Raw genomic sequence first — 26,657 nt, forward strand, 5'->3', positions numbered from 1 at the left:
CCAGACAGAGAACACAAAGCCACCAGGGACATGGAATCTGCAAAGAAATGGAGTCAGGCTCCTTCCTGGCCACGTCCCTCTATATCCCTGTAGATAATGGTTAATGTATCTCCCTGTGGGCCTGACCCTTCCCTTCTGCCGAGGACCAGCTGTGCTGCATATCAATGCACACTTAGCTATTTCAATTTTTAAAATATGATAGAATCAGTGATGCTTAAAATGTACTTGTTAATGGCACCAGTTTGCGATTTCATTTTACTTTAATATAAACCATCTGCTCGGAGCAGGCGGCAGCTGCAGCTCCTCTGCCCTCGTGTCCCCACACAGGAGGGTGTCTCTGAGCTGCCACAGAGGATGCTGTGCATGGCACCAGGTATGGGCTCCACCTGGGTAACCCAGGGGTTTCCTGGTCCTCAGAGTAAGAGCTGACTGCAGTGACCAAAGGGCTGTTTCCTCTCCACCATGAAGGGCAGAGGCAGTGACTGGTGAGGTGACCAGGAGGGACTGGGCATTGATGTTGCCTTGGCCTCACTACTGAGAGGAGGGAGGGGAGGGCAGGCTGTTGATGGCTGTTCACAGACCCAAGAGACTCCAGCAAAAGGTGCCCTGTCCCCTCAGAAAGAAGGGGAAAGCCTTGTGTCCCAACGCCCTCCCTGAATGATGAAAGAAGGTGGTGCCACCCAGCACCTCTAGTTTGGATCCCACAGTGACACCCATGAGAGCTCCTGTGCAGTGAGTTCACTGCTGGTCTGGCTTGAGTACAGGTAAAGGACCAGATAATGCTGTTCTCCAGGCCTTTCCAACAGCTCACTGCTGTTCTTGAAGGCTCAGGTAGAGAGGCACAGGCTTGGAGTGGGGGTAGGACATCACCTCAAGAGCCATCGTTGCAATGCTGACCCTGGACAAGGGGAGGGAAGAGACAGAGGGAAGTGTTTTTTAAAGGATCAGATGGCCTTCCCAACTTCTCCCCTTTTAGCTTTGCGGTTCCAGAAAGCTCTGTTGGTTTAAAAAAAAAAATAAAATTTAAAAGAACAAGAAAAAAAGAAAAGAAAAGCAGAAAGAAAACTGAGAGAAGGAGACCTCTTCCCCTCCTACTCACGGGCTGAGGTATTCCCTGGGCAGCCCTCACTGTCCGTCATCCATCCATCACTACCCAAAATAAATACAAGTTTAGAGCAAAACTCATTAGAAAATAAAGTGCATCTGGAGTTGAAAAACCTCGGGGAAAAAAGGGGATTTTTTTCCTCTTTTGTTTTCTTTACAAAAAATATCCTTTAAAAAGAAAAGAAAAAAAGAAAGGGAGAGCAAGAGGACAGAGGCTCCTGGCCTGGGTTCTACAGGGCTGTCCCGTTGGGGAGAGGGATCTTGAACCCGCTCTTGAGCAGGGCGAGGCAGACGCAGAGGCCCAGCAGGCCGGCCAGGAGCACCCCCAGCACGGCCTTGAGGCAGGAAGTCCTGCTGCGGGTGAAGGTGCCGGGGCCCATGATGCTGAGCAGGGCCGTGCTCACAGTCAGCGTGTACACGATGGACACCCCCGTGTTGAGGGCCACGATCTTCCCGAACTTGGCGAAGGGGGCGATGATGCAGAAGAAGAGCGGGACGGTGGCGATGACGGTGGTGACGGCGCTGGACACGATGGCCACCCCCACGTGCCGCACGGCCTCCACGGTCCTCCACTGCCGGCACGCCCGGGGGTCCTGGGGGAGGGAGAGTGGTGTGAGGGCACAGCAACACGGGGCTGCACTCACAGCTTAGGCTTTGAATCACAGGATCAGCTAGGCTGGAAAAGACCTCTGAGGTCATCAAGTCCAACCTTTGACCCAACGCCACCTTGTCAACTCGACCACGGCACCAACACCAAGTGCCACATCCAGACTCTGCTTAAACACCTCCAGGGACGGTGACTCCACCATCTCCCTGGGCAGCCCATTCCAGTGTCAGATCACTCTCTCTGTAAAGAATTTCTTCCTAATGTCCAACCTAAACATCCCCTGGTGCAGCTTAAGACTGTGTCCTCTTGTCCTACTGCTGGTTCCCTGGGAGAAGAGCCCGACCTCTGCCTGGTTCCCCCATCCTGTCAGAGAGTTGTAGAGGTGGCTTAGCTCATGAAATCCCAGTCCACGACAAAGCACACCTTGGACAGTTCATTCAGTCTCTGAGCCCACTGGACAAACAGCCACAGGGTTGTTTGTCAACAATCCAGCAAAGCCTGTTGGATTTTGTGCCTCCTTTGCACCACGTCAGGCTGATTGCTGGGCCTGCACGACACAGGTGCTGCATGCAGGCACCAGACCTGGCATCAGGGATCCCAAGGTTTTGTGTGGTCTCCATCTTCCTAAAGAGACAAAGCTGTTAAGGAGGCCATAAAAAAGCTGGAGGTCCAGCATAGCACGGCAAAGCAATTTGCAGAGGTTATAGAAGGAGTGTAGGGCTGTTCCAGCACAGAATGTCTTCACTTGGACGTGAAAAGGGGTTGCTTTGGGCACAGCTGTGGCCAGCAAGAAAGGGACCCTCAGCTGGGTTTACTGTACTCAGGCACACAATCTCACAGTCTGAGCAGTCGGCTGGACAAGCAGCAAACACCCTCAGGGTGCTGGGAGGGTGGTGGGACATGTCCCCCCTTGCCTGTCGTGGGTCCTGCATCCCAGGCAAGTGGCACAGAGGGCACGAGAGGAACCAAGGCAAGACTCTAGGAAGAGCAGAACTCACCTCTGCCTGGTGCAGTGGCAGGTTCTCCCCTGCCAGCAGGTAGCCCTCCACCAAGTGCACACAGTAATCCACAGAGGAGCCAACAAGGATGGAGAGGGAAATGGCCTCCACAGCTCCCATTTCCCAGCCAGACCAGTACATGATGGTCACCACCAAGCAGACGACCCCTGTGTGAAGAAGGTGATGTCAGGCAAATGTCAAGGACTCCAGGACTACTGCCCAGGCCCACTGATACCAGTCAATCCCCGGGGAGTTTGGGATTGTATCCTGCAGGTCTGCGTGCCGGCCAGAGTCCTGTACACACACACTCCTGCCACAGAGGAAAACACTTCCCTCACCTTCCCTTGCCACAGGGACCATTCCATAAGGCAATCAGACCTGCTGGGGCTAGTGGAGCACCCAGATAAATCAGACTGATGCCAATCTAGACTAATTCTTGCTAAATGAATCCAAGCCCAGGCAGGCATGTGTGTGCACAGGCACTACAGGGAAGTGAGCCCCTTGTTTTGCTTGCTGGAGTTACACACACTGTTACTTTTTTAAAGGCAAGAATGGTTTGTTTGTGAGTCATGTGTGGGAGAGTAAGTGGTTTCAAAATGATAGATTTGATTTTTAAACTGAGAAGTTTAGCAACACACTTAGACCACAATGTCGCCAAATCACCAGTCAGGGAGAGGGAACTATTTACAAATTTGCTTCAAATACTAACAAAACTACTAAAATATTCAGCTTTTAACATCTCCCACTGCTTGGAAACAGCAGCCATGGTGCAGATTCTTGGGAAGTAATGCAATTGTTATTCAAAGCATGTGGGACTTAATCACATTATTATACATAACAGGCAGGGATGGCATTTGTGTAGCTAAAACCCTTATTTAAACAAATAGAAGGGATTGTGTAGATAAAACACACTGGGAATTAGGCACACAAATCTACTTTCCCAATGAGGTTCCTGTGCATTTGTTGAGAGTTTCTTCTGTTCACTTAGCAAGTCCATTCTCCAGGACTGACTCCTGGAAAGCCAGGAGGGTTTACACAGCGTAAGAACAATTCACTTCAAGTCACCTGAGACTCAGCAGTGCCACAACGCACCAACTGCAGACTGAGTGAAAGCCTGGCACATTGGAATTGGCATTTTTACCTAAGATGCTGAGCAGCACTGGCAGCAGGAGGAGGATGTGTGTGGTGAACACGGCCACTGCAGCCACACAGATGACCAGAGAGAGGACAAGACCATACAGGGCACTCTGCACTCCTGGAAGAGAAGAGCCAGCTGTTTGGATCCTGGAAGGCGACAGCTGCATGAGAAAGGCACCCTGTCTCTGCTGGCAAGGGACTCACACTGGGGGAGATGGGGGGGGAGAGAATGAGAGTGGAAAGAAGGTTATCAGCTTCTTGGATCTCACATCAGCAGGACTGATTTTCCTGGGCTCTGACTAGGATTTTGACAGTACACATTGCTTGGGGCAGGAACAGGCTTTAGGATTTTGCACAGCAATGGCAAGGGACTGAAGATATAACCCAGGCCCACCAGATGGGACAGAGTGTGCTGTGAAGATGTATCAGAGAGTGGGTTCCCAAGGAGAGAAACATGGCAGTCACTTGCCTATAATCTCCATGAAAATCTGCTTCCAGTGCTCACAGGTCTGGAAGCCGTGCCGGAGAGCAGAGCCCTCTGGGAAGAGCTGGAGCTGCTGCTGCAGGAATGTCTCCCATTTCAGGTAGTCAGCATAGGTCTGGAAGGATGACTTCCCCTTGTAGGTTGTCTGTAACAAGAAGAACTTGTTACTGGTGCCCTGCTCTTCTTGTGTGGCAAGGGGGGAGGCAGAACAAGCCAGCTGGAGTTGGCAGCACCAGGCAGAACTGGCAGTGGCATCTGCGCAAATCTGCCACCAGCTTTTTGCCTGAGCCAATTGTGGCACAAGCAGCCACTTCTTACAACTTGTGAGTGCAGGTATCTGTCTGCAACAAGGCACAGACACTGATAAACTCTAAGTTATGGCTGCAAATGAAAGTGGCCAGTGCAGAAAGAGCAGAGCTAAACCCCCAGAAGTCACAAGAATAAACTGTCACCAGGACAGATGGCGATGCCATGTGCTCACCGATTCAAATGCCATGGAGATCCACTGCACCTTCCCATCCTTCACCCCCACTGCCCCATGAGAGAGCTGTCCAGGCAGCAGGTTTGGCTCTGGGATGTTCTTGCACTCAGGGTGCAACATCTGCAGAAAGGAGGAGATGCTGTAACCTGGAGAGAAAGAAAGAGCAAGGGATGGAGAGCAGCACAGGGAATGGAAGCACACTGGAGCAAGGGAATAAAAAAAAACAAAACCAAAAACCACCAAACCAAAACCCACAACCAACAACCCAAAAAGAGAACCCCAAGAGGAAGCTGCAGGCCCCATTTGTCAGCTGTTGCTATCCCTTGCCACTCTGGTTTGCCAAAGCCCTGGAGGTCTCAGCACCAGAGCCCTCAGCTGCTGTATTTTGAAGGGACATTCCATGCTATCAGCACGGGACAGGACACTGCCACTGCTGTCTGTCCCCAGCTGTCAGGAAGCAGCACAAACAGCAAGTGCTGAGGGCTGTCTGCAGGGATTTTTTTCCAGACATGAGATTGGCTTTTGGCCTGAAGCCAATATGCACTTCCTAGGCTCAGCTCCACAACCTGGTGACCTCTTTAAGTTGGAAAATCTGGGCATTGGTCAGGTATGCAAAGCCATAGACACAGTAACCTCACTGCAGTGAGATCAGGTGTGATTTGATGGTTACTCAGGAGCTACCAAGAAGATATTTACTGATTCAGAAGATTAAAGTGTATCACAAGCAATACCCATGACTGGAAAGAACAGACGCAATTCTGTTCTTATCTGCCTGGATTAAATCCCAAAGAACACGCCTTTGTGGTGTCTTTGGTGTCAAAGAGGCCGTTTTTCTTTCTCATGTCCCCAAAAGCACAACCAAGGGCATGTTCTAGAAGGGCCAAGCTGCCTTGGGAAGAAAAGGAGGCAGCAAGCAGCAGCCACCCTGTGTGGTTTGCAGCTGAGGAGCCCAGCTCAAGCAAGCCCTGCTGCAGGCAGAGCTGCAGGCAGGAGTTAGTCCAACCTACCCGAGGGCAGGCACTGAGCCCCTCCAGGCTTCACCAGCTCCTCGTTGCTGGCAATGGCTTTGCAGAGGCGGCACAGGTTGCCAATCTCTTTGAAGAGGTCGAAGCTGTCATCGTAGATAACGCTGCCCTTTCACAAGGAGACACAACAACAGGAGCACCACACGTGAGGCACACACATACAGCCACTGGCACGAGGAGGCAGAAGCCAAGTCCTCTCCTGGCTACACAGCCTGGGCCCAGCTTGTACAGACCACAGGAAACCCACCAGACATCTTTGCCTTACCAGATAACCCCGGAAGAAGCTACATGTCCTGCCCACCCCACAAAAGTCAGGCAGTACAACAGAAACACATAAATGAACAGCCCCCATGCCATGCCCAAAGCCATTAGGGTCTGCCTCAGCAGCAGCTCTGAATCCCTAGAAGTGCCCAGCACAAAACTCCACCTTTCTGCCCATCCCACTGCCTACATTTCTCACTGCCCTTTCCAAAGGGAACAGGCAAAGGCTGATTCTGCACAATGCCCCCAAATCAGAGGGCAGAAAGAACAGCAGAAAGCTGAAGTGCATCAGCCAAGGGACCAGAGCTAAGCATAATTTTCCTGGGGAAAGGCTGTGAATGTGTCAAGGTATCAGATCTGGGAGATAAAGCTGTTCCAAGAAAAGTCACATTTAGTAACTGTTCTCTAGAGTAATTTATTTTTATTCTTTCACGTTAGTATCTCATAGCAAGATAAACAATTATAGAAAAACACCAGTTCCCTCAGTCTTGAATTTGAGGTGAGATTTCATACTGAGCTCAAGATGGTTTTATTTCCAAAGTCCTCAGGAAAGCCAGATTTAGACTCAAAATTAGAAGGGTATATACTGCACTCAAAGAGATTTTCTGAAAAGTCTGAGGTGTTTTCAGTAAGGGCTTCTTGACCTCCATTATTTGTCAATTTGCTAGAACAGAAGTGTACTTTTGGCTCATCACAACGCTGCCAACTCTGCTCCTCCACCTGTCTGGATGGCTGGGCCACCTGCCCGGGCTGTGAGGATTAACTAGACCCCACCCAGAGGGGCTGTCCCACCCCCCGGGCTGTGTGTACCATGTCTCCGATGACGTGGTTGTCCAGGCGCCTCGTGCGGTTGACGCCCCTGATCCCGAACACCACGAACACCATGGCTCCCGTGTCCACCAGCGGCCGCACCGCCGGCTTCCCACAGCCCGTGTTCATGCACGGGTTAAACCCAGACGTGGCCGACGGCTTCGCCCTGGGTGCTGCTGCTGCCAAACACAAGGAAAGGTTGGTTACGTTAGATGGCCAAAGAGCTCCGACTCCCTGGATCTGGCAGCCAGGAGGGAATCGTCAGCTCACCTTTCTCACTGGGAACGTACAGGATGCCTTTGGTGGGTCCATCCGGGCTCGAGCTGAGCAGGCAGCCCGGGGGTGCCACACACACTCGGCCGTGGTAGGGGGGCTTGTGCGACTGAGCAAAGTACAGCTTCCTGTGCAGCAAAGAAAGTTTGTTAAGGGGGACCAGAGGTAGTGAGGATGATTTGCCGAAGCATTACGTGGAAACAGGCATTCTCGGGGGCAGAAGGAAAGGGAAAGGTGAGCATTTCCAGGCCTGGATCCCTAGCCATTGCATATTGTGTGCTGCCCATGCAGCCCAAGAGTTCAGGTGGGCAAGGACAAGAACAAGATCAGCAACGTCTTTTTGCCACCCAACGAAATCCCCAGTCACAGCCCTGCCCCTGTGAGGCCTTTGGCACGTTGGTGATGCTATGGGCCTGCAGAATGACTGCAGAGATGGGGCACATGTGCAGCAAAGCAAGTTCTGGGGTCACGGATGTCACCGACTGAGGGCAGGACTGGCACTGGGCATTAGGATCAGCCTCTCAGCTGTGCTGTCTCTGCTGCCTGGCCAGGAGGGGTTTGGAAGCTTACCGTGTTCGCTGCTGCTCCTTGGAGGCCACGTAGAAGCTGAAGTCGAACTTCCAGCCCCTCTTGGTGTCACAGGACAAGGTGGTCATCATCCACTTCCTGGGGCTCGTCTGCTTAAGCAGCCCTACTGTGGACACACAAGCTGTCAGCTTCCTGGTGAAGTTACCGAAAGGCACTCTATACACCTAAGCAATGGATTAATGAAAACAGACACTTAACTCCACAGGGTTGCAGCCTGTTGCACATTAGCATCACACACTCCCCTCCTCCCTGAGCACTGGCACAGCCACACAGATGAGCACTGCAGGCACGACCCCAGCCACCCCCTGGCCCTCCCCTTCCCAGGCTTGGCCAGCATGTGATGGGGCCCCTCAGCACCCCAAATCCCAGTGGCCTGGGCTGAATGGTGGCTGACATCTGCTCAGTGACACCCACACTTCTGCTTCCATTGCTGACAGTCACATCACAACAGCGACAGGGGAGTATTGTGGCACTACAAGGCATAATCTTTAACAATGCCAGGCACAATGCCTTCCTTTCTAACTTCCTTACTGCCAGTGTCACCCAGAGCTACCTAGGACCCCCATGGAGAGACAGGAGGAGGCTCTTGTGCTCACCTGCTGAGTGCTGCACTCTTGGTAGAGGGGTCCAACATCCTGGACTGACTCACCTGGAATGAAGGCACCTCCCCGTCTCCCGGTGACACCGTCTGCCAGGGCGCAGGGACACTGGCATTGAGTGAGAATCTGTAGATGGCTGGTCTTCCCTTGCTCCTGGACTTGGAGATGTACACAGTCCCCTGGAGATCTGAAGAAAACAGAGGGCATGAGGGTTGGTGGTACTTCTCAATCAGCAAATCCTACAGATGTGGACAGGGCACAGGAGGGTTCTTCTGATCTGCTCTCTCCTCTGGGACAGCAGGCACAGCCTCTGCCTTCTGGCAGCACAACACACTTTCCAAGGCTGTCACAAATATATCCTGAGCTGCAGTAATTCCTGATGGCTTATTGATTCATGGCATCTTGGGACCCGGCCCAATAACTCTTTTATCCTCAAAATCCCTGCAAAACAGGCTGAATTTACTGTCCTTGCAACCTGCCAACAAGGTTGTGACACAGGCCCAGGATGCAAAAGCTTGGAGTTCCCAGCCCTGTACTCAGATCAGAGGGATCTGTCACTAGGCTGTACTGCCACTTGGGTTACAGGACCCTGTCCTGGAGAGCAGGAGGCATTCAGGGGAAGTGGGATTGTAAAGACACCTTTTATACCCAGCACTAGGGCTCAGTGGGGCAGGCTCTGAGGAGAATTATTCCCCATCAGCTATTCAGTGAGCATATGGTTTAGTTTCTACCCAAGTGGATCCCTGGGCCCTGGCCCCAAAGTAATCAGTCATCATGCCCCACTCACCTTGCTGTCCTGTATCACTTATGCTGCCTTTGCTTCCCCAGGGTGACCCTGAGCCCCTCTTCTTTTTTTCCAAGGAGGTTCGGATGTTGTTCTGCAAACTGTGGGGCTTTTCCTGAAACAAACCTGTCCCACAAGGTTAGTCAGGGAGGAAAGAGTGAAGGGCACAAGAGACCTACCAGCCCTGTGCACACCACAGACACTGCTGCTGAACTCCAGACCCTGAGAAGGCAACACAGAGCCCCAGCTGGGCACTGACACGAGAGCAGCACTTATGAATAAAAGGAGTCAGTTTTTGTGGACTATTAGGGAATTGCTCCAGCAGAAACACTCAGACAGTTCCTGGCTAAAGCAGGAAATACTATTCAAAATATTCCACTCTTACAGGCAACTCAGCCATCCCACTCCCAAGGTGTACCTCCCTTCAGCAGGGTCCATCCAGTGAGATATCTGAACACCGCAGGCCTCTGCCTCAGCTCCTCCAGCCCAGGGTGTAGGCTGGGCTGCACCCACCATGGTCTGGGGAGCAGCACTCTCACCTGAGCAGGTAATGCAGGAGATGCCTTCGGCACTCAGGTTGTATTTCAGGTCCAGCAGCACCTGGATGTTGGTGTCAGGCCGGAACAAGACTGGAGCACGGCTGGCGGGATGGAGGCGGCTGGCAAAGAATATGGACAGGAGCAAAACAAGGAGGAAGAGCCCTGCAAGGAAAGCCCAGGTGAGTGTGTGGGACCCTACATGAACCTTGCACTTAAGACATACTCAGAGAGCAGGCATGTGGTAGAAAGATGATGTTTTCAGCTGGGAAAAGAACAACCTCTAAAGCACACTGGCAGCTGGGCTTTCTTGCAATGAGCCCCATGCCTGGAAAACCCCATCAGGGCTTGCCATTTTAGATCTGAGTGAAAGGAAAGGGATGGAAAAGTTCCTAATGCAGTTCCCTTAGGGACTGACTGTTCTGGGAACACTCTTCCACTGTGATAGAAGCCATTTACCATGTCCCTTTTCCCATCTCTTGTCACTAATAATCAAGACTTGGGGACTGACTGAGATGCAGTCGAACCCTCTAAAATCCATGCAGATGGAACACCAGCCCTCCTTCCTTACCCACAATCACCCATCTGCTCTTCACTGCAGACCACAGCACCCAGTGTTCCAGCAGCTCCTGCAGGCGGGTTATCAAGTGCCCCCGGTTGCTCTTCTCTGCAGGGAGCTGCAGATTCTCTGGCATCACGGACACCAAGGGGACATCCCCCATTTCCAGCGAGACTAGAAGAGAAATCAGAGGCGGTCTCAGTGTCATGAGTGTCTCTCAGAGCTCTCTGCTCTCCTTTACCAAATCTTCTGCAAGGTGCTGTACAGCTCAAGCTAAAGATGGAGTAAGACCCAGGCACAGGCAGTGATTTCCAGGATGTCACAGGAAGCTTCTTTGTCAAGTCACTGCCGTGTGACAGCTACACTTTTGAAACCATGGCTCAGTCTAAATCTATGCTTCAGGCTGTTCCTCCTCTGCCAGATCCCACAGACATTGTCCATAAGGTCACAGGGACACTGCATGCTGCTTGGGCCAAACAGAATTTGTCCCTGTCCCACTAAATATGTCTTACTGCTAATTACACACAGCTGACCTCTTCCTGACTGCAGCCTGGCTCCTCTCTGGTCTCTTTTCTCCAGCTCAGGGATGCCAAGGGAACTGCCTTCTTCTCTACACGTGAGAAGTGGGCACTGGCTGTGGTGGGACCAAGCCTGGCACTCTGTAGAGCTGCCCCACAAACCACACTTGGGCACTGACTGGAACAAGCTGCTTTGCTTCTTCATGAATTACCTGATGCCAGGGGCCCTGGAGGAAGGGATCCTGCTGGGAGGGATTATTTCCATACATCACCAGTGCATGTGGCTCTGGCATACTGAGGAGAGCTCTTGCAGCACAGAGTCAGAGCTTCTCTGCCTGCCTGTCACAGGCAGCTCAGAGCCCCCTCTGCAGCCAGGGTCTGCCTGTGCTGTGGCATTGATCCATTTGCCTCCAGCTCCAGTTTGCTCCCAGGCCTGAAAGTCACTCACTGCCCACACCATTGCCATTGGGGATTTTAAAAGGAAGAGTTTCCAGCAAGTTTTAAAAGCCAAATACAAGAAAGCATGACCCTGTAAGCACCTTTATCTTCAGATCAGGGCTGGAAGGATTATCTCCTGCCAACAACAGATAGGGAATTTCTGGGCTTTTTTTCTAGATTGTTTATGTGGTCTCACTGCCCTTTTCGTGCTGTGACAGAGGAACTGCTCTGGAGAGGTGATACCAGAGAACAACCAAGTGTTCTCTCTCCTGCTTCTCAAATGCAGTGCTCCGAATGGCAGGGAAGAGAGGAAAACTCTGCTCAAAGTTGAGCTGTCCTGGTGCTATGGATAAGGTGCTATGGCTTCATCCATGCCACAGTCAGAGCTCCCAGGAAGCAGATCACATTGGACCCAGGAGAATTAGCAAGGTAGTTAGAAAGCATTGTATTGACACCCTCTGAAGATCTCAAAGCAACTTTATAACTGTGAGTGAGTTCTGACTCCTACAACCCCCTGTGCCAGCACCATCTCCAACTCACAATTAGGAGAACTGAGGCAAGGACCAGGGACAGGGAGAACAGGAGGAACAGGGCAGTGTGGTCCCCCTGAAGGCACCACACCACAGGCACATACCAGGCTCCTCCTCCACGCTGAGCAGTGGGATGTCATCATCAAGGTAGGGAAGGGTCTCTCTGCCTGCCCTGGGGGTGGCCTCTGGGGCAATGAAGAGATCTTCAGCCAGGTGCAAGGCTCTCTTTTTGGTGCACTTCTGACTACAGCTGGATTGGAGCAGGAAAGGAGACAGAGGCAAGAGTTTTAAGGCACATACCCTGTAAAGAGTTCCCAGTGGGCTCCTTCAGTGACAAGGAGAGCAGCAGCAGCCTGCTCTAATTACTTGGAAAGACAACAGGCACTGCCACGAGCCATTTCCATTGCTAAGTGCTGAGAGGTCAGGGCTGGGCTGGATACACAGAGCAGGGCTGGGCTGGATGCACAGAGCAGGGCTGAGCTGTGGCCACTGGGTGCTGAGTGACAGGAGTTTCAGCAGTTCATCTCCCTGCTAATGAGTTAAATCAGGCCAGGTCATCTGCGAGGCTAAAGAGCAGGGGAGGGGGAGATGTGCTGGCTTCAAACACAAATCTGCATGTCCTGCTTGTGCTCACAGGCAGGAGCAGTGGTGATCTGTCTGCCTTGCAGGGCTTGTGTCTCCACAGCTTGGAGGTTTAGCTGTGCTCTGAGGACACAAATGGCTCCAAAACCCCGTGGGATTCAACCCAGAGGACTGACTGGCACTGCAGAGTCTGGATCTTGGGAGGCACCTATGAACATGCCAGAGGAGATTAGTGAGACCCAGGCTATGAGACTGGGACCTAATGCTTCCATTTTGCTCCAATCTGGAATGGCAGAATTTAAATTTCCCTTCTGATGGAGGGAAAGCCTGAGAGGACTGAAGATAACTGAGATGATAGGGCAGGAATTTGCACACTGCCTTGAGTTCCACAGGCTGCAGGGCTCACCTGGTTTGGCAGGAGCTCTCCAGTGGGGACACATAAAGGGTCCATATTCCAAGAGCAGCTGGCATGGTGAAGAGCACAGCTACCCAACAGCAGGACACAATCAGTGACATGAAGAGCCCAAAGTCATGCACAGCTGGGATCTACAGGAAGAGAGAGAACATGGAGTTGGGATCAACTGGGGCAGGAGAGCTGGAAAGATAGCAGGCAAGAAGTAGATGTCTGGAGGAACCTGAGAGCAGCACACGCTGACCTCAGCCATGGTCATCAGCAAGCCTGGTAGGTAAAGCACTGAGACAGAGCCTGAAAACCACTGGATCCTGTTTGGCCAGTGGCACAGGAAATATTGTCTTGAATGCTGATACAGGGAGAGTGTCCAGTGCCTTACAGCAGGTGGGGACAGCCCTGCAGGGTAAGCAGGCGGGATCCCCCTGCGCTGGAGGAGAGGACAGATGGTGCTGGCAGGTCCCCACTGTCTTAGGCCCTCTGGCAGACATGGAAAACCCCAAATCCCACGGGTGCAGGGTACCTGAGAGAAGATGTTGGCAGCATATGCTGCAGCTGTGGTGAGGGAGGTGAAGAAGGTGGCCTTCCCTGCTGTCTGGATCGTGTGGATCATGCGCAGCCGCAGGTCCTTGAGGTGGGTGGCTTGGCGGTAGGTGTTGATGAAAACAAAGACATCGTCAACCCCTGGAAAAACAGGGCAGAGCTGCTGATACTTCACTCCCACAGTGGTGACACATGCTAAACATCTCATTTCCCCCTCGACATTTGACCTGCAGATATTACACTTGGAGGTAATGGAGGGAAAAGGCCTGGAAATTCAATCTGCATTTGCCACCATCACCTTCCTCTCCCCCGCAGGCAGGAGCTGAGGCAAGGCAGCACAGGGAGGCTTTGAGAAAAGACGTGCTTACCAATCCCCACAATGACAAAGGCAGCCACACCATTGAGTATACCCAGGTACTGGATCCCAAATACGACGTGGTACAGGAACAGAGCCACCAGGCAGCTCAGCCCGATGCTGGCGATGCCAAAGAATGACAGGAACACTACAGCAGAAAAGAAACATGGAAAAAATAGTATCTCTGGCCACTCCCAGGAGAACAGACACCCCCCATCTGCCCTGTTGGAATACCCCCATGAAAGTGTTGGTGAGAGAGAATAGCTCAGGCTGCAAGAATACTGCTTGCAGACTCCTTCCTGTGAGGCCCCTCCATGAAATGATATCAGATTTACACCAGTGTTAGCAAGATGGGAATTTGCATCTTATTTTTGATTTCCTGGGAGACTTCCCCTCACCCTGCCCACATGTCTCTGGAGAATAAGACTTGTGTGCCCTTCTTGCACGCTGCTGTGCCACACAGCCAGGCTGGTGCCAGGGCATCAGAGCCTCTCCCGGGGCTCAGGCAGGGGGAATCACAGCACATTTGGATTTGTGTGAGAGCAGGGCAGCTGTGACCACAGCCTACCTGAGCAGGAGGTGAGGATGTAGACCAAGACAGCTATGCAGCTACTGCTGATGAAGGCCAGCAACATGTCGTTGTTGAAAGTCCTCCTCACCTCATAGTCAAACAAATCCGTCCCTCCGTACAGCACCTGGACCTTGCTAGGGTGGGAAGACAGGAAAGAAGAGGAATAGGCAGAGCTGAGTGCAAAAGGAGCAGAGCCAGGTGATTTAAAGCACAGTGTCTCCTCCAGAGCCAAAGGAGGTCACTGCTCTAATAACCTGGCAGTTCTCTGAGGAAACTGCTCTGAGTGGCGAGATCAGGTTGAATGAGGTTGCTGCTGGAGGTGAAGTTCACACAAGAAGGGAGAAAAATAAAGAGCAGGTCTAATATTTTAAAAATTCCTCCAGTGCATGGTGGGTCTTTGGCAATAATAGACAGCTCTTGAAGCCTCCAAAGCCAATTCCATCTGGAATCCTAATCATTGCTTATTATATTAGCAGAGCGGATGCAGGCAGAGTGAGAGCTTATCAGAAACCATATGATTTACCAGCTTCTGCCTCTGGAAGTGGGCTCTGAGCAGAAGTAATCTGAGATAATTTAGCCAGGAGTACAATAATGCTGCACCATAGGAGACTATCGGGGGTCTGAGCCTCAGAACTGAGCCTTGGCCCCGATTCCCTTTCGGGTTCTCATAACCTCAACCTGCTCTGCCAGCCCATATCTGAGAGTGCTCTGTGGCTGCCTGTTCTCAGGGCTGACAGGGGCTGCCTGCATTCCAAACTGCTTTTGAGGATCAGTATCCCTTCATTCTGGGAGCTACTGAGACTCAGAGCAGTAGAGCTGGAGCCTAAGAAGGTACAAACACTGGGACTCACTGCCTTCCCTCAGCTGTCTGGGTACTGAGATGCTCTTGTAGCTCTGTTTTACCATCTCTCTCTCACAGGCATTGAGTAAAGCTGTATTCAACAAAGTCATACAGACCTGGTGGTGGAAAAAGTCTGCATTTCCTGAGACTTATCCTGCCCTGAAACTCCCCTCCCTATCCCTCTGCAGAAAAAGCAAAAGCAGAATTGGACCTGCAGGTTGATGACCTGCATACAGACCATTTCACCCCCTGCATCAGAACAGCTAGGGACAAATTCAGAGCAGGAAGGCAGCTCTGTTTGATACAGTGGCACTGGATCTGTGAGGTGGAGGCAAAGAGATCCAATGCCAGACAAGGGCTCAGTGGAAGGGCAGGCACTGGTTTTAACCTTCAGTCCCTTTTCATTGTCTCTGCTGGTGTCTCTGGAATGTTGCTGCCTCAGAAGTGGCATCAAAGGGAAGCAGTGGGTTTCTGCCATATGCTCCCCACCCTCATTCACAGCTCCATGCATGAGCCCAGCTTCAAAGGAGATGCTTTTTCTCCTCTTCTGGAGCATTATGCCATGGCCACTGTCCAAGGCTGACCAGCAGTCTGAGCTGGCATGCCAAGCCTTCTGTGCCTGGTGCCCTCCCAGTGAGGCTGAACAGAACAGGGCTGTCAGAGCGGAACAGACACATCTGCCCTGTGTGAACCTTCAGGCAGAGCTTTTACACCCTCAGAGGCCTGGTTCCACCCTCTGCCCTTCCCTGCTCCCAGCCAGGCACCTGCCCTGCCTGCACACACCCTCACCTCGTGGACTGCTTGGCCAGCATGGCCACGTAGGTGATGACGAAGTTCTGGAACTTGCGGCGCTGCTCCTCCCAGCGATCCTCCACCGAGTAGTAGTTGGGCAGGGGTGCCCCAAAGAGGATTTCGCTCCTCAGCAGGGAGCTCTTCATGTTCTCAGCAGACAAGCCCTCATCCACATACCAGTAGAACTCAGGGTGGGTCATGGCCAGCTCCAGGGACCCTGCAGGACAAGGCAGCACCACCTTTTTTAGACCCTGATTGATCGTTTTAGCAAGGCACGGGATCTGGTCTGACAAAGGGAAATTAGGAGTGATCCTGTTCTTCATCAGAGGGATGCTGACTGCTGCTGCCTTGCAGAGAGCAAGGAGGGCTGGGGGAAAGCTGGATTGCAAAGACTCACCTTCTACTTCTGCTTTGTGACTCTGCTTCTGATGCTGCCTACACGCAGTTCCCCTGTCAGGGACATCTTCCACCTGACTGACCTGAACCACAGCTCCCTCAGCCAGCAATGCACACAACATCCCCATCCTCACTCCAACTGCTGGATGCACTTCCTTCCTCTACACTGGGACAATATTTGCTCCATCACCCTGGGAAGCACAAGAACTAAACAATGCCCAGGGAAGAGGAGAAGTCCTGGCTCTGCTCTGACATGGTACCTCTGCCATCTGATGGTGTGAAGGATGTAGAGATGGAAGCACTCAGCCAGTTCTGAGTAAGAGGCACTGTCTGTCTACCCCTAAAATCCAGTTTCCTTGAGTTCACACCATAAAGACCCAGAAACTATGCTCTTTCCTGTTTTGGTAACAGTATTACTCACACTGGAGCAGATGGAGTTAATTCTTTCCCTGCTCCCTGTATGGCTCCTGGACAGCTCTCAGCTGAGCCTGGCTTGGGAGACAGATGGAGGTTTCATCCCACAGCCACATCACACCCACAGACTCCTCATGAGTCACCTCTTTTGCACCATCCAGAGCCTCTGCTCTGCTAGAGGTGCACAGAACAGGGTACAGAGCTGGGAAGAGGAGGCAGGCCCTTCCTCCTCCTCTCCTTATAGGAGACTTTCCAGCTGGTGACTCACAAGCTGCCTTTCAAGCTCCAGAGCAGCCCACAGACCTCTTTCATCTGCTCTGTGGCGCAGGGGGGCTCATCCCTATTGTCTGTCCAAGCCCTGACATTGCTCTAGTTACCCACAGCCATTCACAGGGGACAAGGGTCAGCAGAAGAGGCCTGTACCATGCCCCTCACTTGTCCCTCTCGCTCAGCTGGGGGGGCCCGTGTGACCAGTGATTGGAGTTGATGAAAGGGTTGGAAAGGGGTCCCAGTACAGAAAAGACAATTCCTCAAGGCACAGCCCAGCAGGCTCTTCCTCTCTGTACAAGGCAGTCTCACCCCTCTCAGCTGCACACCAGGGACTGCCTGAACTTCAGGAGGTCCTTTCGTTGAACACACCAGCCCTCGCCCATGGCCCTCAGCTCACCTTGGATGTCAGCAAGGTCTTGTCCCATGCCATCATAGTAAATCTTCCCTCCTCTCTCAGTGGGGAAGAAGTAGGTCATGAGGGAGCTGGGAGGGGAGCAGTAGGAGTAGGAGCCCAAGGGCAGGTCCTTCAAGACCTCATGGGGCTTCCAGCAGAACTCCCGGAAGCGAGGGTGGTCCATGATCTTGCGCTCGACCTCGTGGATGGTGACCAGGCGCTCGGTGGTGAAGATGTTGTTCTCCGAGTCCCCCCGCGCCAGGAAGATGAGCTCGATGCGCCAGTGGGCGTGAGCCTGCGTGTTGGCACTGATGTACGTGCTGGAGTAGTCCCAGCGTGGGGCTCCCCTCCCGACCCGGGACGTCCTGTTCCCTGGGCTGGGGTGGACACGGGGCTCGGGGGAGCTCGTCCTGCCCTCGGGGGAACTGCGCCTGACCCGCGCGCTGACCCCGAGGTGGGAGGCGTTGAGGTGAAGCTGCTGGAGCTGCTCGAAGATGAGTCTCTGCAGGGTCTCGGAGGTGAAGTCAGCCAGGTCCCGGCGGTTCCTCCCCCAGGACCCAAACTGGGATTTGAGGGCCAGGGCGAGAGCGTCGAAGCGCTGCGAGGACTCGTGGTTGCGGATCTCGAAGGCGTTGTAGGAGATGTCGATATCCAGGGCCGGGTAGTGCAGGAACATGACAACAGCCAGCACAGCAGGGATGGCACAGCCCAGGAAAAGGATGAAGCCAGCGCAGTACGGGTTGGTAAACACCCAGCCAACAATATTCCAGAAGCCAGACACGGGCAGGGTGACACGCAGGGGCCTGACCCTGCACGGGCTTTTCCCACACAACACAGCACCCTCTCGCCTCTTGCGGGAGCTGAAGGCCACCTCTTCATCCTCCTCCTCCAGCCAGGCGTCCTGCAACAAGGGGTCATCTTCTGTGTCCATGTCCAGCGCCTGCACACAGGGGCAGAGAAAAGCAGTCAGCAAGGCCCAGCAGTGGTGTCCCAGGCACAGCCATGAACCCACAGCAGCTGCCCAAGGGTCCCAGCAGCAGAGGTGGGAGGAAGGCACATTCCAGCTCCCTCAGGAGCAAAGCATCCCTCCTTCCAAACCCCACAGGCTGGCTACAGCTGCTGAAAAAGCAGCCTTGCCATGGGGTGTCCCACATCCTGCTGGGCAGAGGAACCAGAGAGGCAGAAGTTCAAACAACAGTCCCAGAGCTCAGTGCTGAGGCAGTGGAGGGCTCTGCAGGGCTCTGCATGGCTCCAGGAGCACCAGGCACAGAGACTGCAGGGATTCACATTGTGCTGCTCTGACTGCAGCAGCAGGAACATTTAATTAGCTAACCTGGTTCTCACACCGAGGAATGGTTCATGCTATCAGATAAAAAATGCAAGGGAGTGTATCTTCCTCTCCTTAAAACAGACAATAGGTTTTCCCCAACTATTTATAGCTGTATTCATCTTTCCCACAAGGTGTGCATGTGTGTGCACCCAGAGCCAGAAGCACAGGCACACACACACATATGCACAGACTGAACCCCCCCTGAACTCGCTGTGACCCTGCTCCAGTCCCTCGAGGGATATCCACCTCCAGGGTGGGAAGGGAAAGGGCTGAACACCCCTGCTTTCCTTTCCACCCCTGTGGGATATTATTCGTGGAGTGTGTTTTCCCTGTTCCTATGGAATAACCAGGAAGCAAGAGCAGTTACTGCTCCCATGGAACGCAGCAGGAAACTCTCCCTGATCACTTGGGCAGGAAAGAAAGGGATAATCCCTGGGAGGTGCTCACCTTTGCAGGGGTTTGCCAGCACACACAGGTTCCCAGACTTTCCCTGGGTGTCTCAGGGAAGCCTCCCAAGCCAAGGATCCACAAGTGGTGGTCCCTGAGAGCAAAGCCCAGACCCTGTAAGCATCCCTTCCTTTCCCAGCCCTGGGCAGCAAAGCCAGCAGTCCCCACTCACTGAATGAATGAATGAACAGGTTCACTTTGTTACCTGACCCTGGGAGTTGAAAGCAATTTACACACAGGCCAGAAACAATTTACGAGCTTTGATCCTAACCAGTGTTTTTATTTTAACAGGCTTTATATCAGTAGGAAGATAAATTCCTTGCACCTCTTAACTGTAGGTCCTCAGAAGACCTGGGAGCTGCATGAACTTGGACCGAGAAGAAAAGCAATGGGGCAGAAATGCCCCCTGGCAGGAGAGGGCTGTGCAAAGGAGCAAGGGTCACAGCAATCCCCCTGGCTCTGCTCAGCCTGGGCAATGCCAGTGGCTTTGCTCAGAGAGAGTTCATGGGAGCTCCAGCAGCTCCCATGGGATTCAGTCTGGTCTGGACAGCAGAGTGCTCCCAGCACCACAGAGCCTGTGGAGAACAGGGAACCTCTGAGCTCCAGCCCCCCTGTTCCTGTCCACACGTCGGTGAATTTAATCTGCAGCTGCTCCTGTCCCAGAACATCCCACCCCTCCTGTCAGAGTGAGGGCAGGGGCTCTCCCAGCCCCTCTCGTGCAGTGGCTCACCCACCCCGGCCAGGCTGCGGAGCTGTGCAGGAGGGCACAGCTCTCCTGCTCTGCCACCCCACAGTGCCAAAACAGACGGGCACCACTGCTGGCACATGGCCACAGCCCCTCTCCTGCCAGGCCTCCAACCCTCAGCAGGCTAAGAAATAGGGTGAGGAGAGGATGGCTCACAAAACCCTGCTGTGCTGTTTCCCCCCTCACATGCAGGGCTGTTAGACAGCAAGAATAAGGCAAAGGGGGATCATTTCAAGCCTCTGGAAAGGTCAGGAGAAATCTATCTGGTTTTGGGTTCCACTGAGATTTCCTTAATATTCAGGAGGCATAATCCTAAACAGCCAGGGAGTGTCTGAAAGTTTCCCTGAAGATCCCTGGATCACTGTGTGAGCCCTGGGCACTGGGGCAGAGCCAAGAGCACATGAATGGTGGTGCCCAGGACAGGCACTGGCCTGCAGGTGCTGCTCAGCTGTGTGGGCACACAGACCCACGTGCTCTTACTTGTGTCATGACAGGGAGGAAGCTTTCCCAGGTCCCTGAATGTGCAAATAAATCCTCTCCCATTTGCTTCTTAAGGCAGTCCTGCCTTCTCTCTCACACTCTACACTCCCAAATACAGCCATAGTCCTACCCAAGATGTGTCCATAGCCTGCTAGCATGTCAGCCACAGCTCACAAGTCGCCCAAAACTGCTCACCTTTGCAGTCAGGCACCCTCAGCACACCCTTGGCCTGTGTGTGACCCCCATCCATCGCTCAGCTGACAGGTACTGTCACCCTTCAGCCTCTGAGGGACAGCCAAGCTACAACCTCAGCCCACATTAGTGCAGGTGGTGCTGCATGAACACAGGCAGGTGCAAACCTTACTCATCCCACCTGGGCAGGTTGGTGAGGACCTGCAGTTACCTCCCCTCCACTCCTGCCCTTTCTCTGGCCTGGGCTCTCCTTCAACAGAACAGAGTTACTGCGAGACCTGAACAAGTGCACGTGTTCTCTCTTTAGAAAGAGAGGTAAAGAGCCATAATAATTTCCCATTTATTGAGCTACTGAGGAGAAAGAGGGAAAAGATTCTAATCCTGAGACAGAAGAGCCTGCACGTGACAAGAAAGGGAAATGAGAGCTAGTGAGATAATAATAAGGCAGAAAAGGGATCACACCCTCTTCTTTCTTAACCAAGAGCTAAATCCTCAACTCAAGGATGGGATTAGACCTCAGGCATCTCCCTCTGGCTCTTCCATCCACTCTCCCAGGGACTGCAGTATAACAGATGGGCACTTACAAGGTCTGATGACCAACCCGTGTCACCCCCTGGCTGCAGACTGGTACAAACTCTGACACTGGTGTAAACCCAGCACAGCAAATGCTGGGAAAGCCCCAAGACTATAAACACATGAGAACTGAGTCAGGGAAGGATCAAGATTTGGTCTGGGAGAGAGGCAAGGGCAGTACAGCAGGCACCTGGGCTGCACTGTCCCTGGCAGTGAAGCCTCCCTCTGCTCGTGGGGTGTGTGTGTGCCTGAATCCACAGCTCTGAACCCCCTTCATGGGGCTTTACCACATGATTCGGCTCCAAAGCCAGACACAGCACACTTGGCACTGCCCTTGGGACTCGTCTGGCTTTGCTGCCTTCCTCAGATCCTGCCTGGGTCAGGATGAAAGCTCATCCAACCCAAAACACAGCAAACGGAATCGGCAGCAGAGATAAACCCTGAAATCAGCCAGAAGGGGATTGAAGTGCATTTTTTCTGCTTGAATTGTACTTGAGGGCTTCGCCTGTTTTCCCTCCACCACCTCCCGTACTATCCAGGCACTCCCAGCACTGAATCGTGGCCCAGTTACTTTTTCAACTCCCAGATATGCAGTGGACTTAATCCTGCAGCCCTGCCTCGCCTCTGAGCAAGCTTAGCCTGCGCCAGGATGAAAGGAGCAGAGGATAAGAGCACTCCTAGGAGCCCTGGATCCATCTCTTTAGAGAAGAGGCGCTGATTCAGCTGGTTAGGAGGTAAGCATTCGGATTTCTTGGGCTTCCCTCTGCCTTTTCCAAAGCAAACAGGTTTCCTCCAGACAGGACCCAGCTCAAGCCCCAACAGCCCCACAGGGACGGTCACTCACTTGCACCTCAACCAGGAAAAACACCCAAGCAGCTCCCACAAGACAGTTCTTTTTCAGTGACATCTAGGATAGAAGAAAGTCGTTGGCAAGTTGGAGAGAGGCAGTGACAGATGAGGAAGCTAATTACAACCGACCTGACTAATTAATGCTGACTTTCAGATTAAAAAATCCTCACTAGTGTTCCATTTCAATTACTCAGTTGTTCCTTCTTAGGGGAGAAAGGGGGCCTCGTGCATCAGCGAGCCAGAAAGAAAAAAGGAAAGAAAGCACCAGGCTAGAAGGGGAAGGAAAGACAATTTCTATAATATGAGAGATTCTCATCGACAAAATAATTAAACTTCACACTGGTTTCTCCCATGGGCAGAGCTTTCAGAGCAGAGTGGTTTTGTGGTCCTATTTGTATTCCTGAAAACTCCTGGAGTTTCTACCAAAGGCAGCTTTAAGTCCCTTTGTTCGCTACATAAAGTTCTGCTGAGAGGGAGAGAAGTGGCCTTTGTGCTTCCAAATCACCCTGAAAGCATCCAGGTCCTGCCAAAAGCCACTTCTGTGTGTCCATTCAGAGTTGCTGGTGCCTCCCAGGCCCTGCGGTGCTGGGGGACACTGGACACAGCTCTGGCTGTGTGGAACAACTGGAGGGCATCATTAATGTACCCACACTAAAGCAGGATTCCACAGGGACAGCAAGGCTCAGCATCAGAGTCTTGCTCTGCACTTAAATCACTGAGACTAATCTAGAAGTATAATTTTAAAACACAAGCAGAAAGGGCCTTCTCAGGTCCCTGCTCTCCCTTTATCAACACAGCTGTAACTGCACGGAGTGCTGCAACTGTGCATGGAGTGTTGCCCTTTCCCAGGGCAGACTGCCTTTCATGACTGGGAAAATGAAACAGAAAGGAGAATTAGATATGATTTTCCTCTAATTGGATGTCTGACTTCCAGAGGTGTTGCACTCCTGGAAAAGCAAAGCAGGCCCTGGACACTTGAGCCAGAATCTCCTAAAATACTTCTCAAAACATTGGTTTAATTCAGCCATGAACCAGAACCTGTGCCTGAGGATACAACCCAGAACCTGTTTCAGTGGGATACAAGCCCAGAGATACACATGCTGCTCAAAGGCACTGGTTTGATCTGCTGGCTGGGCTGGCTCCACCTTTATTAGTTAAGAAGGTTCACTTTTCCAGCTGCAAGCACAACACAGCAACAAGGGTTTAATCTATTTTCTTTCTGTGTGCTTTGCATTTCCCTCTCCACTTGCTTTAAATCCTTTGGTAAGATGCACAAAAACACTGCCAGACCTCAGGCACTTTGCAGATCAGAATGACATCAGAATGCTCCAGTGGCACAGTGCTCTTGGAATTACAGTGTAATGATATAAATACGTGTTTGCTGGGGGAGAAGTTCAACAAAACAATTTAAAAGGTATATATTTAAAGCTCTACAGTCTGTAATTCCACTTGCCCACAGGAAGCAAGACAATATAGGGTTGTACAGAGGATGGAGGATTATCTGATCTCCCAAGCTTTATGAAATCAAGGACCTGCACACACACTTCTAACTGAGGTGTCCTCTTCCACTGCTGACTGTCTCACCCCTCTTCCCCCCTGCAGGCACTTTTACACCCTGGTTAAGATAAAAGCAGCTGGAAACAGAAGGAACCAGTCAGACTTAATGACCTTAAAGGTCTTTTCCAACCTAAATCATTCTACTGTCTCTTGACCAGCTTTCAGATGGGGCAAAGTGCTTGGAGCACTCTCAGCCTGTGACATCGAGGATCTCCTGCCTGCACCTGCCTGCTATTCCAGACTCTGACAAACACTGATTAGATCTACTCATAATTGCTTGCCAAAAACAGTGTGGAAAGATTAGCTGCAAAGTCAAGCACTCACCAGTCAGGAAATGCCAGATTCAGGGCCGGCACAGCATCCTTGATTTGTCCCCCTTCTGTAAATGCTTTGCAGTGCAGTTTTGCTTCCAAGCCCGATGTCCAAGGCAAGGACTCTGGCCTCCCCCAGTGCATGCAGGGGATGATGCTCCCCAAAGCCAGCAGCAATTGGCTCCCCTGTTCTCTGCTCATCATTCAGCGTGTGGTCTCATGCCTCATTTCCTGCATGCCGCTCGTGCCTGGCTCACAGGCAGAATTATTAATTTCCTCATGAGCTTTTCAATGCTGCCTGTCACGACAGAGTCTAAGGCCTGAACAAACAGGGCTGAACTGAATCTTCTCCCAGCATCTCGGAGAAGGAGGGGGTGGAGTACTCTGTGTCTGACAGATGCAGGAGCTCAGGGGATGAGAAGAAAGAAGTAGGAACTTATTTTGGGCACCTAGTTTGACACACAAGGTGCCAAATCTCTCGGGGGACAAAGATGGGGGCTGTGTGCACCAAACCACAAACTCTGCTGTGTTCTGTGAGCATAATTCAAGCTGTAACATCGAGCATAACCATCACTGTGCAACATAACCTTTATGCTGGCGAGGGACATCCAACCTCCACAATGAGAACCAATTTCACACCATCTACGCTACCAAAAGGACACAATAAATTGCCCCAAAATACTTGCTTTAAAAGTACTGAAACTGGCACTTTTCAAAGGGGAAGGTCACCGGGGTTTGCTGGCATCAAACCATGCATGTTCAGCGCCCTGTCATCCCAGGATTGCTGCAGAGGTAAACCTGCACGGGCACTTCGCTAACACGCCCATCACTGCCAAAGAAAATTAATTTCCTGATAAAATAATTTGCTCCTGGTTATTGTAGCTAATGACTGTAGGTGTCAGAAGACAGCTTCTTGGTTATAATCTCACGAAACATGCCTTGCAGCCCTCTGCCATGTTCACCACTCAAGTTACTTGCTTGTGCTGGTGATAAGCTCTGCTGTCACTCAGGCATGTGGCACTTACAGGTTTCTGCACACAAGCATGCTGAGGCTCTGATATGCTTCTGACATGACTTACCTAACCACTACAAAAATGACTTAGATTTTGTCTGAGCCCCAGCCAGTTGCTGTTGCTAAATAAAGTGTTGGCTGGGTGCCTTTGGGTGCCTTGACACCGACTTCAAAAGCCCCCTGGATCCCACCTGCCAGGGGCCCAAAGGAACAAGCTTGTTAAAGGTGTGTGGATTCCCACCTGTGCTCAGAGCAAAGCCTTTGCAGATCATTAAATACAGATGGCTGCCACAAACCAGGGCCTTGTGTTATTATTCCAAGGAGCATCACTGCAGAAAGGAATCTCAGACCACGGAGAGGAATCACCAGTTCCCAAGGAATGGAATAAACTGCCATCCCCAAGGCTTGTGTGCTGCTCTTTTATAGATAAACTCCAGCTTCCCACATCACTGTCACTCTGAAAAGGAAAGCCAAGTCCTGCTGTCAGTGCCTGCCAGTCCTTTATTATTGCACCCTGTGCTCAGGCTCCCCAGTTTACGTCACTGTGGGCACTGGTACCACTCTGTGCTCAGCTGCAGGATTCCCATGCAGATTCCAGCTCTGCTCCCCACACCTGCTCCTTGGAGCAGGAGGAAGGACACAGACAAGGGCTGGCTGTGCTGTCTCCTCCATCTGCAGCTCAAAAATAGCATGTTTGTGTGCACACTGCTCCTGGGACTGATCAAAACACACTCTCCTTGAGGCCCCTCTCCACAGTCTCCCCATAAGCTGCCAGTTCATCACTGAGAAGGAGGAGGACAATTTCTTCCCCATGGTGCACGTGAGCTGCTTTCTCAGCAGCCCAAGCAGCAGTTGTGGTTCTTTGCTGGTTGTGGTTCTGTGGGCAGCAAAAAGTAACCCAGCAATGCCAGCCTGTGCTGCCAGGCCTTCTTGCCAAACACAGGCAGCTGTTTTGTCTCCACTTCTTGCCACTCCAACATAAAAAAGTACAATTAAGGTTAAAAAAAAAACGTTACAAGTGCTCCAGGTGAAGTGTCTGTATTCAGCCAGCTCTGCCCATGGCACTCTGACCTTCCAGGAAGAGGAGGCAGAGGCACAAAGTCCCATCTGCACATGTGTCAGTCACACAGGTCACAGTGTCTCGCTCCAGGTGCTACCCAGCATCACTCTGATGGATCTAAAGGTCTTGCTTTTTCACTGCTATAATTTACTGACATCAGAAAATGCCAGATTCACAACAGGAAGGCTGTAAGGCTGCAATCTCTGATGGGGACACAGCTCCCACAGCATTTCAGTCACACTCAGTTCTTCAGCAGGGCTTTCCACTCACCAGCATGAGAGAGGAGTGGGTGATGCTGTAGCCCTCTCCTAAATGAGGGAGCAGCAGAAATACCCATTCCAGCTCCACGTACTGAGCTGAGCTTGTCTGTGGCACAGACATGGCCTCTTTTTCCTGAGAATGCATGGAAATCTTACTGCTGGATCAGGAGGGACTCACAAAGCAGCTTGTAGCTGGCTGGCTCTCAGCAGCCTAAGAAGTGGGATCTGAGCAGGTATGTCTTTCTTACCTCCCACACTCCGCTCTCTCTGACACAGATGCAGCTAGCTGCCCTCCTCCCATGGAAACCTGCTGCTTCTGGAATCGGATTAATTAGCACTGCTATCTCATCTTCTCGGGATCAGTGAGAAATCTGGAAGCAGAGGTGTAAAAACCCAGAAGCTGAAGAGCCTCTAGTGCCATGGCTCACTGCTCCAGAGCAGGACCTGGGCAAGCACAAGGTTTTTCAGAACAGAAGGAAAACTTCCTGAGGGGAAGGGGAGACAAGCTGCCTCAATGTCTGTCGGCAGATCCCCTGCCAGTA

General features: G+C 52.1%; 1 protein-coding gene across 4 annotated transcripts in view; it reads right to left on the bottom strand.

The window, feature by feature from the left end:
- Positions 1–241: 241 nt before the first annotated feature.
- Positions 242–26,657, bottom strand: part of DISP3 (dispatched RND transporter family member 3) — a 34,802-nt gene continuing 8,386 nt past the window's right edge. For 3 of the 4 annotated variants that reach the window (XM_017839331.1, XM_017839330.1, XM_017839332.1), the window contains 20 exons: positions 17,303–18,239; positions 15,823–16,042; positions 14,190–14,326; positions 13,635–13,769; positions 13,247–13,407; positions 12,721–12,860; positions 11,837–11,982; positions 10,259–10,420; positions 9,691–9,852; positions 9,155–9,277; positions 8,418–8,554; positions 7,751–7,932; positions 7,178–7,308; positions 6,908–7,086; positions 5,819–5,945; positions 4,812–4,957; positions 4,316–4,475; positions 3,851–3,964; positions 2,710–2,876; positions 242–1,697 (listed from right to left, as the gene is read on the bottom strand). In XM_017839331.1, the coding sequence (XP_017694820.1) occupies positions 1,335–1,697; positions 2,710–2,876; positions 3,851–3,964; positions 4,316–4,475; positions 4,812–4,957; positions 5,819–5,945; positions 6,908–7,086; positions 7,178–7,308; positions 7,751–7,932; positions 8,418–8,554; positions 9,155–9,277; positions 9,691–9,852; positions 10,259–10,420; positions 11,837–11,982; positions 12,721–12,860; positions 13,247–13,407; positions 13,635–13,769; positions 14,190–14,326; positions 15,823–16,042; positions 17,303–18,230 (4,020 nt within the window). In that variant the 5' untranslated portion in view covers positions 18,231–18,239 and the 3' untranslated portion in view covers positions 242–1,334. The remainder of the gene's footprint in view (positions 1,698–2,709; positions 2,877–3,850; positions 3,965–4,315; positions 4,476–4,811; positions 4,958–5,818; positions 5,946–6,907; positions 7,087–7,177; positions 7,309–7,750; positions 7,933–8,417; positions 8,555–9,154; positions 9,278–9,690; positions 9,853–10,258; positions 10,421–11,836; positions 11,983–12,720; positions 12,861–13,246; positions 13,408–13,634; positions 13,770–14,189; positions 14,327–15,822; positions 16,043–17,302; positions 18,240–26,657) is intronic. The other variant, XM_017839333.1, reaches the window with a different exon arrangement.

The sequence above is a fragment of the Lepidothrix coronata genome, unplaced genomic scaffold, assembly GCF_001604755.1.
Source record: "Lepidothrix coronata isolate B3197 unplaced genomic scaffold, Lepidothrix_coronata-1.0 Scaffold399, whole genome shotgun sequence".
Classification (NCBI taxonomy): Eukaryota; Metazoa; Chordata; class Aves; order Passeriformes; family Pipridae; genus Lepidothrix; species Lepidothrix coronata.